Below are 14,382 nucleotides of genomic sequence, written 5' to 3'. Positions count from 1 at the left end.
CTGTTGCAGACTTTGGCTTTAAATCATAACAAGTATGCCCAAAAAATGAATCCAAAAATAGCATTTATGCAGGTACTGTTTTTTTGCTTCTAGGTATGACTTCATAGAGATCCGAGATGGGAATTCTGAGTCCGCGGACCTGCTGGGAAGGCACTGCAGTAACATTGCTCCTCCTGCCATAATTTCCTCGGGTCCCGTCATCCACATCAAGTTTGTGTCCGATTACGCACACCAGGGTGCCGGCTTCTCCCTGCGATACGAGATCTACAAGACTGGTGAGTGAGCTCAATCCTGCTGCTGCCATGTGGTTAAGGAAACAGATCATTTTTTTCCAAGGAAAATTTTAGTTCCTGACAATGAAAAGCGCAAGCATTCCAATCCTGTCCTCAAGTCCTTTCACATGTGCTCAGGCGTTCTCATACCACATCAAGATGGGATGCTATTATACGTCTAGATTGTGGCTATTATAATTACCGCGTCACAATGCACCTTTACTTGACAGAAAAACCATTTTAATTTTAATTGCACTGCTCAGCAACACAAGGCACTTTTCCCATTCCACATTTAGCGATTACCAATTTGATATATATATTGCAGCCTTATGTTAAACTACTTTAAATTACTTTTTTCCACAACATCAATCTACACTCCATACATCATAATGACAAAGCAAAAACAGAACTGTCAAATCTTTGTATTATTTTATTAAAAATAAAAAACTGAAATCAGTACATTGCATAAGTATTCATACCTTTAACTCGTTACTTAACTGAATCATCTTAACAGCCTCAAGTCTATTTGAGGTAGGATGTGACATGCTTTGCTCATCAGCATTTGGCAATTATTTGCCATTCTTCTCCTCTCCTCTTCGCCTCTTCAAGCTCTGTCAGGTTGGATGGGGGCAGATGCACATTTTCAGGTTTATCCAGAAATATTTGACTGGGTTCAAGCTCAGGCTGTGGCTGTGGCACTCAAGGACATCCACAGAGTTGTCTATAAGCCACTCTTGCTGTGTGTTTAGGGTCATGGTCCTGTTGGAATGAAACCTTTTGCCCAGTCTGAGATTGCTGAGATGCTCTGGACTAGGTTTTCATTAAGGCTCTTGATATTTTGATACATTGAGCTTTTCTTCTACTCTGACAAGTCCCTCAGTCCCTGCTGCTGAAAAACAGCCCCACAGCATGAGGCTGCTACCAGCACATGAGGTCTTCACTGAGGAGTCCTGGTTGTTTCAGATATCTTCCATTATAGAATATGAAGGTTACATGATTCTGTAAACCTTCAATGAAGCAGATTATTTTCTGTCTTAGTCTTCCCTAAATGTGTGGTTTGACACAAACGTGTTTCTGAGCACTACAGTCAGTTATTTTGACCTCAGGGCTTGGTTTTTGCTCTGATATGCATTTTCAGCTGTTAGACCTTTTATTAAGACGTGTGCCTTTCCAAATCATACCCATTCAATTGAATTTGCCACAGGTTAACTTCACTTGAAGTCTAGTAACATCTGCAAGCAATGTGAATTCTCCTGAGCTAAATTCCAGCTGTCCCAGATAAGGGTTTGAATACTTATGCAATGAAATGATGGTGTATGTAGTGTAGAATGATGTGGGGGGATGTGAATGAAGAAGGGATATGAATATTTTAGTTAGGCACTATATATATATATATATATATATATATACATATACATATATACATGTATAAAAAAAATTTATACAAATATATAAATTTTTTATTTTTTATTTATTATTTTAGTACTTCTGAAGTTTGGCAATAACTTTACAGCTCATTTGAGAACATTCTGTGGTGACATGCAGCTTTGATGGTTTTGGTGTCAGTTGTGTTTGGTGACGATGTCTTGTGAGGGTCCTGCTGACAAGATTTCTGCAAATGTTAGGATTCTGCATTTAAAGAAATAAATTAATCCTGTTTATCCTTCAACGAGGCAATATTTCTAAGGAAACGCTTGGCACACTTCACATAATTCACAATTTTTTTTGTTTCTCCAGATGTGGAGACAAGCAACACATTTTCTTTCGTCACTCAGTGGTCGGGGTGTTTATGTGTGAGCTCTCACTCGGCCTCAACTTTTGATTGATGGTTGATTGGACCAGGCTGGTTTTTGAGGGTCACGAGTGGCTCAGGTTGATTTTGGAAGCGCTCTTGTTACGCTGTAAATCTCGTTAGCAGAATGACCTCCTGCGACCTTTAACTCGTGGTTCCAGAAGGTCGCGGCTCCTCCATCCTGCTGCAAGGCCAGCAGACATGCTGATTCTTAAATGTTCCCTCAAAGTTTCCGAAACACTCTCAGACCAATTAAACATCAAGGGAGAGAAGAAAAGAAAATAAACACCTCCGAGTTTAGAGGAAAGGCGGGGAAGGGGCGACGCTTAACTCTTTTTATCCCTCCGCCAGCATGCCAGGAATGCCCTCTTAATTGGACTCTGATCTTTCGTCCTTGGGGAATTAGAGTTTGGAGTGCATTGGCAATTTGTGCATGCACTTTGGAGACATTTGGAGCCATCTGTTGGGATTTTACTGTACTAGCTAAGTAAATACTTGCAAGGCATCAGAAAACTTTTTCGATATGTTTGAAAATGCTAGGCCCATTTGTCCATGCTAAAGTTGTTCTGTGCGGTTGCTAGATAGTTGCTAATTTGTTTTGGGTAGTTGCTAGCATGACCGTAGCCAGGGTTTAAAAAAGAGTGAGGTCTGGGGTGGGGTTAGGAATTGTGCACTTTAAAGGAGACATGTAGATGTTTGTAATTGTGAAAGATGTTTTCTCTGTTTTGGATGAGGGATGATCATTGTTAAATCATACCATATTTAGTGCATTAACATCTGTTAATAGGCTACTTTACTATAGGTTGGGGTGGATCATTTCATCAGTTGTTTATTAATCAAGCGACAACACATATTACTGTGATAGTTTTCATTAATATTCAATGCTAAAGTATAGAAGATTACTTTGTCTAGTGCTCTTGACTTTAGCACAATGAAATTTTAACTAGGCCTACAGTGCTGAATGAAATAGCATAGACTTATTCATATTTAATTCATTCTGTAACCTACTTGTTCTAGATCTGTGTACTAATATTAAAGCTTCAGTTTTTGGTAGCATTCATACCATTTCTGACAGATAATACTATGATTTGTGTTTGCTTTACCGAATGTGGTATCCTGTCGGTGGGCTTTGATTACAGTCAGTTTAAGTATCGGTGATGGAGTGTTGCCAGATGTTGCTTTGAAAGCAAATAAACAAAAACAGTAATAAGTTCAAATATTTTGTAAATAAGCTAAGATAAATATATTGCTAAATTGCAACCTCCCACTTTATTAACTTTCTGAAGGGTCCAATTAAGCAGAAAATACAATTTCAAAGACGGTTATTATAGCTGGATTTGGCAACACTGAAGAGAGTTTCTTCCCATCTCCCAGTGATAATTTTCATACCATGGATGCCAAACATTATTACAAACTTTCTAAACTGAATTAAACATGCAGACACTCATATGATTAGTTATGAACAGTACATTTGTCATTCAGAGAGCAAATTGCATGTTTAAACATGAAAAATTATTAAAATAAATTATCAAATTGTATATTAATATTAAATATTATATTATAATAATATTGAAACAAATATATTATTATTGCTATTGATAATAATAATAATAATAATAATACCAATAATAACAATAATAACAATAATATTTAATATAAAATAAAAAAAATAAGCAAACTAAAATACTGAAATTGAAAATTGTTTTTACAAATAAATAAATAATTAAATAATACATCTTATACAAATGGATTTATATTTTAATTGAGTTATTATTATTATTATAATTGCATAATTACATTTAATTTAATATATATTGAATATTATTAAATATAATATTACATTTTAATTAAATTTATTGGGTGGTTTATAGGTTATTGTGGTCTGTAGATATGGCTCAGGTCCCTCCCTTATTCAAGTCTATGGGATTAGACATAGCTAAGTATAATCCGTGGTTATAGTGATATTTGTCTTGGCAAACACCATTAACTAGCACTACAGCATTCCTTCAAGAACATTGCACTAGCCTCATACTCGTGGGAGTGCAGCGATTAATGTTGTTTTGCAACAGCGATGATTAGCTTGGTAACATAACCGCCGTGGCTTCATCGTGGCTGATGGGAAAAACAGCAGAGTTATTCCATCTCTAGGCCTTCACCTCACCTCAGTAATTGCTGAAATCATCACCATTGCCCTCAGGTACTGTTACCACAGATACAGTTGCTAACTCTAGTAGTATGACTCACGTGATAAGCCCACAATCTCATTTTACACTAACCAGAGACAGCCCAAGAACATCTTTTAATAAAGGCATGATATGCTTTTTCTCTTTTGGGATGTTAATATAGCCATGTGTGGGTGCAGCAGAGATGGAGTGGAGAGCATAGATATCTGACTTGTAAATGCTTTTCTGATCACTTGTTGTTGGGGATGTGCCATTTTTGTGCATAATGCTGCCTTCTAGTCATGTCGGAATAATCAATATATTTAATAAATGTATAATGTAATTGAATAATGCATTTTTATTTTTTTTTTTACTTTATTTTTATTTATTATTTTGCAGACTTTATATAAATAAAATATAAATAAACAGTTTTTAAAAGAAATATCAGAACTTTTGATCAGTGCCGATGACCACCTAGTTTTATTTATTTATTGCACAATTTTATGATTTTTTTTTGTACCTTCACACAATTCTCGGCTGCAACTCAAGAATGATAAAATACACAGATAAATCATTTAATACACACCTAATGCACATTCTTTGATATCTTGTTGGTCTAGTGCTAAAAAGCTTCCTTTGTTTGTAAAGGGGGTAAAATATGAAATTTGTAAAAAGATTTTGACCACAATTACTTGAGTGCACATAATGTCATAATTATAATTTTCAAATTCATTAGGAACATCCCAGGAGGAGATGAAGACAGCATTAGTCTTTTTGCGTGCGATCCTCAGGTTTTTCAGACGCTTCTCTCCAAAGACAAATGACTGAATGATGCCTTTTTCTATGCCACAGAATAATGGCTGTTTATTGTTTTTTAATTCCAGGTTTTGAGGCAAAGTAGTTCAGAAAGTCTGTCTCTACAGGATTTGAAAGTTATAAAGACTGACAAAAATGAGGGGGGGGGGAAAGGCGCTCATCTTTGAGGGATCTGTTGTTTACACCAACTGCTCCAATCACTAGAATTGTGGGAAAGTGTTAGCGTGGGTGAGTCTTTATGCGTTTATATCTGTTTATATGGAGAGGCGTCACAGAGATAATGATCTCTGGTGAACCCTTTCCTCCGATGCATGTTCTGTTATCTAACACTGGGAGAGAGAACAAGCCCTCATTCATGTTCATGCAGAAATCCCACACTGGTCTCTGGCTGACCCTTGGGTGGCATGCTATCACACTGTTAGACAATCTCTTAGGGCCATTATGACTTACTAACGATCCTTGATTTAGTTTTTTGGACTTTTACAGCTTTTTTGGCTTAGAGCAACAACACGTTCGGAACCTTCAAAGTTAAACAGTGCTGACAAGACACCTTCAAAAAGTTTACAATATTCATCTCCAAGTGGATTAGTTCATGCTTTACTTGGTCTTGAACAGAATCTCCACAGACACCTGCAGAATCTAAATTCTTAAAATTTCAGTGCATGCCATCCACATTGTATGTTCATTCAATATATATATATATATATATATATATTTTTTTTTTTTTTTAATTATTTTTTTTTTATTTCAGGATAGGAATGAGTAAAATGAGTTTTGAGGGTGTTGAAAGAACTGGGAATCAGGTGGGAATATAATAAAGTGGGAATAAGCCTCTGTGATGCTCCAGACACATCGATATGAATGGATTTCCAGCTTTGTTTAATAATAGATACCAAATTATGACTTTATTTCTTCTGAGGAACACAGAGGATATTTTGAAGAGCATTTAAGTATTCCAACTGTCTATTTAATGAAAGTCAGTGGGGTCTAAAATTACACTGAACCACATAGACTTTTACTGTATAATACAATGTTATAACTTTTAAGTAAAAACTAAAAACAAAGAATATATATATAAAAATTGTTATAAAAAAAAGCTGAAATAAAATAAAATATATTTAATGATAAACCTAAACTTTAAAAACTTACAAAATAATGCAGAACCTCATCAATTTTAATTGGACAGACAAAAAAATAAATAAATAAATACAAAACTAAAAATAAAGTCCAAAAAAGAATATATATTTTTTTATTAAAATAAATTTATATGAAATAAAATGCTAATTAAATATTTAATTTAAATGTATATAAAAATTTGATCAATAAATAAATGTACTAAAATAAATAAGGTTAAAGTGCTAAAATTACAAAAACTACAATGGAAATTTAAATGAATTAAATTTAATACAAAATTAATACAAATATTACTGAAAATTACAATCACAGAACATAATTACTAAAACTATATAAAACCACTGCAATAAAACCCCCACAGACATTTTTTGAAATACCTTCATTTGTATTCTGGTGAAGAAATAGTCATTCAGGTTTCGAACAACTTGAGAGAGTTTAAGATAACACAGTTTTCATTTTTAAGTGAACTCCCTTTAAGCTCATGCATTCATCTCAAGTATGAGTCTTGCTGCAAAGTTGTTTTAACCTCTGACCTTTTATCTCCCATGGTTGTGTATGACCTCATGAGCCTGTCAAGACCCATCACTTCCCTAAACCCTGTTCATCTTCTCCCCAGCCCTTATGCTGCCCCGTGTCTCTGCCCCAGTTTAGTCACGCCAGACTGTTACCCCCAGTGGCATGTGCAACACAACAACCCCTCCTGCCCCGGTCACATGACTGTTACGCTGTTGCCACGGTTACTGCGGAAGACTTCCCGGCGAGCAGCCTTCAGGCCCACTGCTGCTGACGCCTTCTGAGTGAACACTTGAAAGAAAGCGCTAGAAGAAGCGATTAGGTCCATAGGTCTCTGTCGGTCTGGGTAACATCAGTGCCGCCCCCCACCTGTGGTGGAGAAGCGGTCTGGAGGTTATCCTGCTCGGCCAGTGGAATTTACTGCCACTTTAACAGTTGCTTTAAATCAGGTGCCGTCTGTCTCGCTGTCTCGATTTCTCTTCTTCTATAAAACGGCCCATTTAAAGCCTTCAGCTCTAACTACCTCTAGATAGCATTGAAGTGAAATGGATGGAAGAGCAAAAGGAAGGATGTCGTTTTAGGTTTTGTTTCAAAGCAAAATGATTTCAGTCAAAACTGAGCTCAATAATGCAACAAATTTACTTAGCTGTCGACCCAGGAGAAAACAAACAGTTCAATAACTTGATCTTGGATGACTTTGTATCTCACAATTTCAACTTTTAATCTAATTATGAATTCTTATGTGACAATTTGGACTTTTATTTAAATTTTTATTAACTAATTTGTGTTTATTATCTTTTTTTTATATAATTTTCATAAAAACATGTTATAATTCCACTTCAAGCATGTCATTCTGCACAATACATTTAGACTATCTAGTGTATATGCTACCATTCAAAAGTGTGTGGTCAGCAACATATATATATATATATATATATATATATATATATATATATATATATATATATATATATATATATATATATTATACACACATATATATGGATTATACTTCTGTTTAGTAATGATGCATTAAATTGATCAAAAACTGACAGTAAGGTTTCCTAATGGTACAAAAAATTCTGGAAAAAAAGTACTAACCCCAAACTTCTGAATGGTAGTGTATTATAATAATTATATATTTGTCCAGTAAACAGTATATAGTTTCAAATGCCTTTACTGAATTGGTGGCAGCTATAAAACATCATGTTAAAAAATGACTCAAGTGCTGTTCTCTATTCTTCTTTCACCTCTTACGCAGATCCCAAAAGCAGATTTGGAACTTAAACACGCTTAATAAGACTCCCTGTGCAGCGCTTTTTTAATTGTAAGCACAGATAATCTATTAAAAAGCCATTTAATCTTACAAAACTCCACAGCAGACCATAATAAACCATAACCAATCATCCAGGAAGATGTTCCATTTGTTATTTGTTAAAAAAAATCACTGCCATTTACTCTGCATAGAGGAATGGCAATTTTCCATTTATTCGTTCAATTTAATGGTTAGATGCATGTTAGTTTTATTGTGAATTGAAGTCCTGGGATGAATGAAAGACATAAAGCAGCGCCATCAGAGTTTCACCGACATCAAGGTGATCTCGAGTGACAAGGTGAAAGCGTGTGAATAATGCGGTGAGTGAACACAGACTTTGTCATCCCGTGAGAGGTCAGTGGAACGAGCGACAGAAGGGGGAAATCCCTCGCCACTCGAGATTCTGCCCAGCAACTAACCCTTTCACTGCCACGCCTCCTCCATTACTGTACGGTCAACTGCAGTGACGGGCAGGCTGCAGACACTGTACCACAGCGGGGGCATGTCCTGGGGAGGAGGAGAAGGAAAAGGCTTTTTTTTGGTGTGTTCAGAAGCATGAACTAATGAACTAAAGCAGTAAGAGTGGCCACTCATGCATGCATGCATGCTCCCTGTGACTTTACACACACACACAATGCACTCATGCAGTGGCAGTATGCATGGCAGGCTTGTGTGTGCGGGGCAGCCCGCCAAGTGGAGGAACAGAAGCAGACTTTGACGGGATGACCCACTGCTAGAGGAGACTAAGGACCACTATATAAAGAACTTATTTAGAACAAACACCATGGTATCTTCGGTCTCTTCTGTCATGTAAAGAAAAATAAATAATTACTGTGAAGTTCAAAGATAATAGCAAAGATAGTTAAATCTAGGCCAACCAAAATATACCAAAGTATTCTAGAGTCAAATGTGAGGCCATCCATCTGAGAGCTAAAGCTTGGCCAAGATTGGGTTAGAAGCCAAGTTAAAGTCCAGATCACATCCTGACTGAAATGCTGTGGCAAGAGCTGTGCATAAACAAATGCCTACAAACCTCAAAAAACTGAGCAACGTAGTAAAGAAGAGTTGGCCAAAATTCGTCCAGAATAATGTGAGACACTGATAAAGTCATGTTATTGCTGCTTATCACTGATACATCCTATAAATAAGTCCTTCATTTTGCATTTTACAAACTTATATGAAAATATCAAATCATAATCATAGGTAAAAGTACATTTAATTCAAAACAAATTTAGACAGATCAGTCAGAAAACTTATTTTAAACTTATATATTAGGCTACTTATGGCTTATATATTACAAAAATGATTAAGATTAGCCATTAAATACAGTTTGTTTTTAACAGTGGTGGTTGTGAGTGAAATATGAGGCAGATGATTTGGGTCAAATCTTCAGTAAATATATTATATATATATATATCTTATAAGTGTTTAGTGTTGGCTCATCTTACCCCATTCTCTTCTATGTTGTTCTTTTATCACTTGCATTGAATTCACTGCAAATGATTCAGAATTTTCTTGTTATAGGTGTTTTCTTTGTGTAATATGGTGTTGTGGTGTAACCGTCCTCCACACGAGCCGGAGCAGTGATATTTACATCACTTTGTGTGGGAGAGCGAAGGTACAGTAGCGTTTGAAAAGCAGGAAGGCTTGTGTGCATTTGTATGTGTGCTATGCTGCACCTCATCTCATTTGAGCTTTCTTTCCTCCTGCTTGTGTGGCTTCCTGGGGTTCTTGTCTGTGTTCAAGTGAGCATGTGTATCCAGCACATACATTTACCGCGGTACCAACTGTCACTCACATGTGTGTTGAGTGTCACAAACACACTAGAACCTGCTGTTCATTTGGCCTGGAGTTGCACAGGTCCGATGCTCCTCATTAGGCACATCGAGACACTGACCTCTTGACAGCCTCCACAAGTACCTATAAGGCCTGTCTCTTCTTTTTATAGAATTCTGGGTAATTTGCTGCCCTCCTCACAGGCTGTTTACCACAAGGAACACTGCAGTGGAGGAAATAGCATCAGTTAGATGGCGTCACTGGTGCGAGAAACAAACAAGAGAGACCATGAGTAATTTGCACATGATTTTACTGAGAAGAATCTGATTGTAGTTGCTGTGTTAGACACCGGAGCCCGTCTCAGAGCTTCTTAAAGGAACAGTTCACTAATAGATGACAATTCTGTCATCATTTACTCACAAAATGATGTCATCCTCATGTAATTCCAAACCTGTAGGACGTTGTTCTCTCTCAACACCACAAAGGGACATGTTAGGCTGGAGGATCATGCTGTTCTTTTCCATATACTGTGATGATGACATAACATATATATATATATATATATATTTATAACATATATATATTTATAACATATATATATATATATATATATATATATATATATATATATATATATATATATATATATATATATATATATATTGAGTGTGTTTATATTTATATAATATTTATTATTACAATACAGATATTATTATACTTATATTATTATAATTACTGATATATAAACACACATTCATTCATTAATTCAATCATTTAATCATTTATTTATATTTACATTTATTTACTTATTTAGAATTTTTTAAAAGAATGTTTCTTTTATTTATTTGATAAATATTAAATATGTATATATAAAAATCAAGTATATGTATTATTGAAACATGTTAAGTGCTGATAAAGAATTTGTATATTAATTTATAAATTAATAAAATGCATATGCAAATTTATAGTTCATAATAATGTATAATGTTCAATAATCTGTTTATTTTATAAATATTATATATTTTTATATAAATAAGTATTATATACTATTTAAATATATGTTGTATAATATCATTTTATTGTAGCATAATATTGTTTTTCTATGATTAATTGAAAAGCAATATGTAAATAAATGTATGATTAATTGAAATGTATAAATAATGTATTTGTATATTTATGTATATATAAAATTTAAACTTTTATTTATTTATTTATTTATTTATTTATCATTATATGTGACCCTGGACCACAAAACCAGTCTTAAGGGTCAAATAAGCTGAATAAATAAGCTTTTCATCGGTGTTTATTAGGACAATATTAGGATAGAACAATTTGGCTAAGATACAACTATTTGAAAATCTGGAATCTGAGGGTGCAAAATAAATTAATTAATGAATTAAAATTGAGAAAATCACCCTTAAATTTGTCCAAAATGAAGTCCCTGGCAATGCATATTATTAATCTAAAATTACGTTTTGAAATATTCATGGTAAGAAATTTACAAAATTTCTTCATGGAACATGAGCTGTACTTAATATCCTAATGATTTTTGGCATAAAAGAAAAATCTTTTTTTTTGACCCATACAATGTTATTTGGCTAATGCTACAAACATACCCCAGTGACTTAAGAATGCCTTTGTGATCCAGGGTCACATATTATTTTAAAAGTAAAAACTACCCCTTGAAAAATGTTGCTAGGAGGCAAATATTGCCCATATAAAAAAAGAGTCACTTCTGACCCTAATGTCATGAAACATCATACTAAGTGGCCATTTCTATGAAGTTCAAATCCCTAAGTTTGGCTCTGGTTCCTCCTTAATCTTTTATCCAGTTACACTGTTAGCACCGTTTGATTCTTGAGAGCAAGGCATGATGGGCCGCACATTTGCCCAAGGTGAGCGCCGTGCGTAATCTGTATACTTTACAAACTGCGTCCATCTTCTGCCACCCACTTAGTCTTGTTTGTTTGGTTTAATCTCTCTTCTTCTCTCTCCACCTCATATTCACGCTTGTTTTCTCTGCGTCTCATTCAGACAGCGTGCCGAGCGCGGTGGCATCGCGAGCAGGGGAGTGGAGAGGTTGAACAACAGTTTGAAATGTGAATTAGAGGGAGAGGGGTGTGCGAGAGCTCTCCGAGGCCAGGAATCAGTAACCACGCTTTCATTTTATGACATTCTTTCGCTCGAGTGTGTCTGGTAAACACATGCACAGAATACAGCACTGCAGCACACCGCTGAACAAGAGCAGCCACATTCACCAGAAAATCTCAAAAGGTTTACGAGTGGTTGAAGAATTGCTTACTTTGGAAAATGTGTCTTTTTGATGAAAACACACACGTTTACAACAAATGTGACCCTGGACCACAAAACCAGTCTTAAGTAGCATGGATATATTTGTAGCAAAAGCCAAAAATACATTGCATGGGTCAAAATTATAGATTTTTCTTTCATGCCAGAAATCATTAGGATATTAAGTAAAGATCATTTTCCATTAATATATTTTGCAAATTTTATACTGTAAATATATCAAAACGTAATTTTTTAATTCATAATATGCATTGCTAAGGACTTCATTTAGACATTTTTTTATTTTTTTGCACCCTCAGATTCCAGATATTCAAATAACCGTATCTCAGCCAAATATTGTGCTATTCTAACAAACCATACATTAATGGAAAGCTTATTTATTCAGAATTGAGACTTATGACTCAATTTATTCACTGCTATTAATTCTTTCCCCATTGTTGACGAGTTATCTCGTCATTTAGAAGACAACTCTTCCCCGCCAAAGACACATTTTTATGGCTTTTCATGTTTTCATTGTTATAGATTTGGGGGCGCTATTACACATCTTCTGAAAGAGTACAAAACCTCCCAAACAAAAACACATGTGAACAGGACGAAGAAAAGAGCAATCTCTCATGTAAACAGATGCATATTAAAAAACATGTGATCATCAGCAATTTTTATTCTGGTGCATTGCATATTCAAATATTCATATAGCAAAATATACTGGAGGCCATCAAATTTGAGTGAAAATCATCAAAATCGCTGGCGGTGGCTGGCAACCTTTTTCAAAAATGCTGGCTAGGAAAGAGTGAAGATGAAGATGCCTTACGCAAACATATTTCCTTATATATTAACAATCAATATATTAAAATTTAATTTATATTGAAAATATACAGTATATATATATATATTACATTTTCTGAAGAAAAAAATGGGTCTGTCTTCCCATCCAAATCTTACCTCTTTACTCTGAGCTCCACTAATTAATTACAGTGTGCTATTTTAATCCACGTTTCTCTTTTGTGTTTCTGTTTGTTCTGCAGGAGCCGAACACTGTTTCCGAAATTTCAGCGCTCCAACCGGAGTTATTGAGTCTCCTGGTTTCCCTGACAAGTACCCTCATAACTTGGAGTGCTCCTTCATCATCATCTCTCCTCCTCAGACAGAGGTCACACTCACCTTCCAGACCTTTGACCTGGAAAATGACCCTTTGCTGATGGGGGAAGGAGAATGCAAGTATGACTGGCTGGATGTTTGGGACGGCCTGCCACAAGGTTAGTGCTTGTATTTTAGTCATATGCTCTATACATACACAAACCCATGTATTGTTTTGTTTTTAATAAATGAGTACTTGTATTCTGCAAGGGTGCATTTAATAGATCTAAAAGGAAAGTAATGTTACAAAATATTTACATTTTGAATAAATGCAGTTCTTTTGAACATTCTATTCTGCAGTGAACCCTGAAAAAAAGTTGTCTAGAAAATGATTGAACAGCACAACTGTTTTCAATATTGATATTAATAATAATAATAGCAAATCGGCATGTTAGAATGATTTCTGAAAAATCGTGTTACACTGAAGCGTATAATTGTGCAAAAATTCAGCTTTGCATCACAGGAATAAATTAACATTTAAAATGTATTCATACAGAAAACAGTCATTTTAAATTGTACAAATATTTCACAGTATTACAGTTATTACTTGATTTTTGATCAACTAAATGCAGCCTTGGTAAGCATAAGACCATAAGAAATTTTCATTTCTTACCTTTTTCCCCTCATACCTTTTATCAAGTCGCACAAATAGTGTGTAGAAGATACAGTGTTCATAGAATTGTGAACATCTCAACCATTTGCACAGTAAGCCAAATTTCTTGGCTTCCCATCTTGCATGCTATCAATCTGGGATCAAACTCAGCTCTTGTCGTGCTGACATCTAGGGATCACATGAGCAAAGGAGAGGGACAGTAAATCAGGGATAAGTAGGAGAGAAATCAGAGGAATACTGTGAGGAAAGCTCATAATCCACGGAGCCGAGGGAATTTGAGGCACGCGATGCATCAGCAGATCCACTTCACACTGAGAACCGCTTCTAGCCTCTCCAACTGATCTCAGATCAGCTCATTTGCCTCCTTTCTTGTGTTCAGTGGGACCCCTGATTGGACGATACTGTGGGACGAAGGTCCCTCCAGAGATCCAGTCTTCCACAGGCCTTCTGTCTCTGTCCTTCCACACTGACATGGCTGTGGCTAAAGATGGTTTCTCTGCCCGCTATAACATGACTCGCAAGGAAATTGGTGACAGTAAGTATCG

General features: G+C 35.4%; 1 protein-coding gene across 3 annotated transcripts in view; it reads left to right on the top strand.

Moving 5' to 3' along the window:
* The window catches only part of nrp2a (neuropilin 2a), a 71,616-nt gene that overhangs the window by 20,529 nt on the left and 36,705 nt on the right, over positions 1-14,382 (top strand). For all 3 annotated transcript variants that reach the window (XM_059553555.1, XM_059553554.1, XM_059553556.1), the window contains exons 3-5: positions 94-275; positions 13,113-13,343; positions 14,217-14,372. In XM_059553555.1, the coding sequence (XP_059409538.1) occupies positions 94-275; positions 13,113-13,343; positions 14,217-14,372 (569 nt within the window). The remainder of the gene's footprint in view (positions 1-93; positions 276-13,112; positions 13,344-14,216; positions 14,373-14,382) is intronic.

The sequence above is a fragment of the Carassius carassius genome, chromosome 7 (assembly GCF_963082965.1).
Source record: "Carassius carassius chromosome 7, fCarCar2.1, whole genome shotgun sequence".
NCBI classification, from domain to species: Eukaryota; Metazoa; Chordata; class Actinopteri; order Cypriniformes; family Cyprinidae; genus Carassius; species Carassius carassius.
Note: the sequence above shows the minus strand (reverse complement) of the source record. Positions and strands in the feature narration are given on the sequence as shown.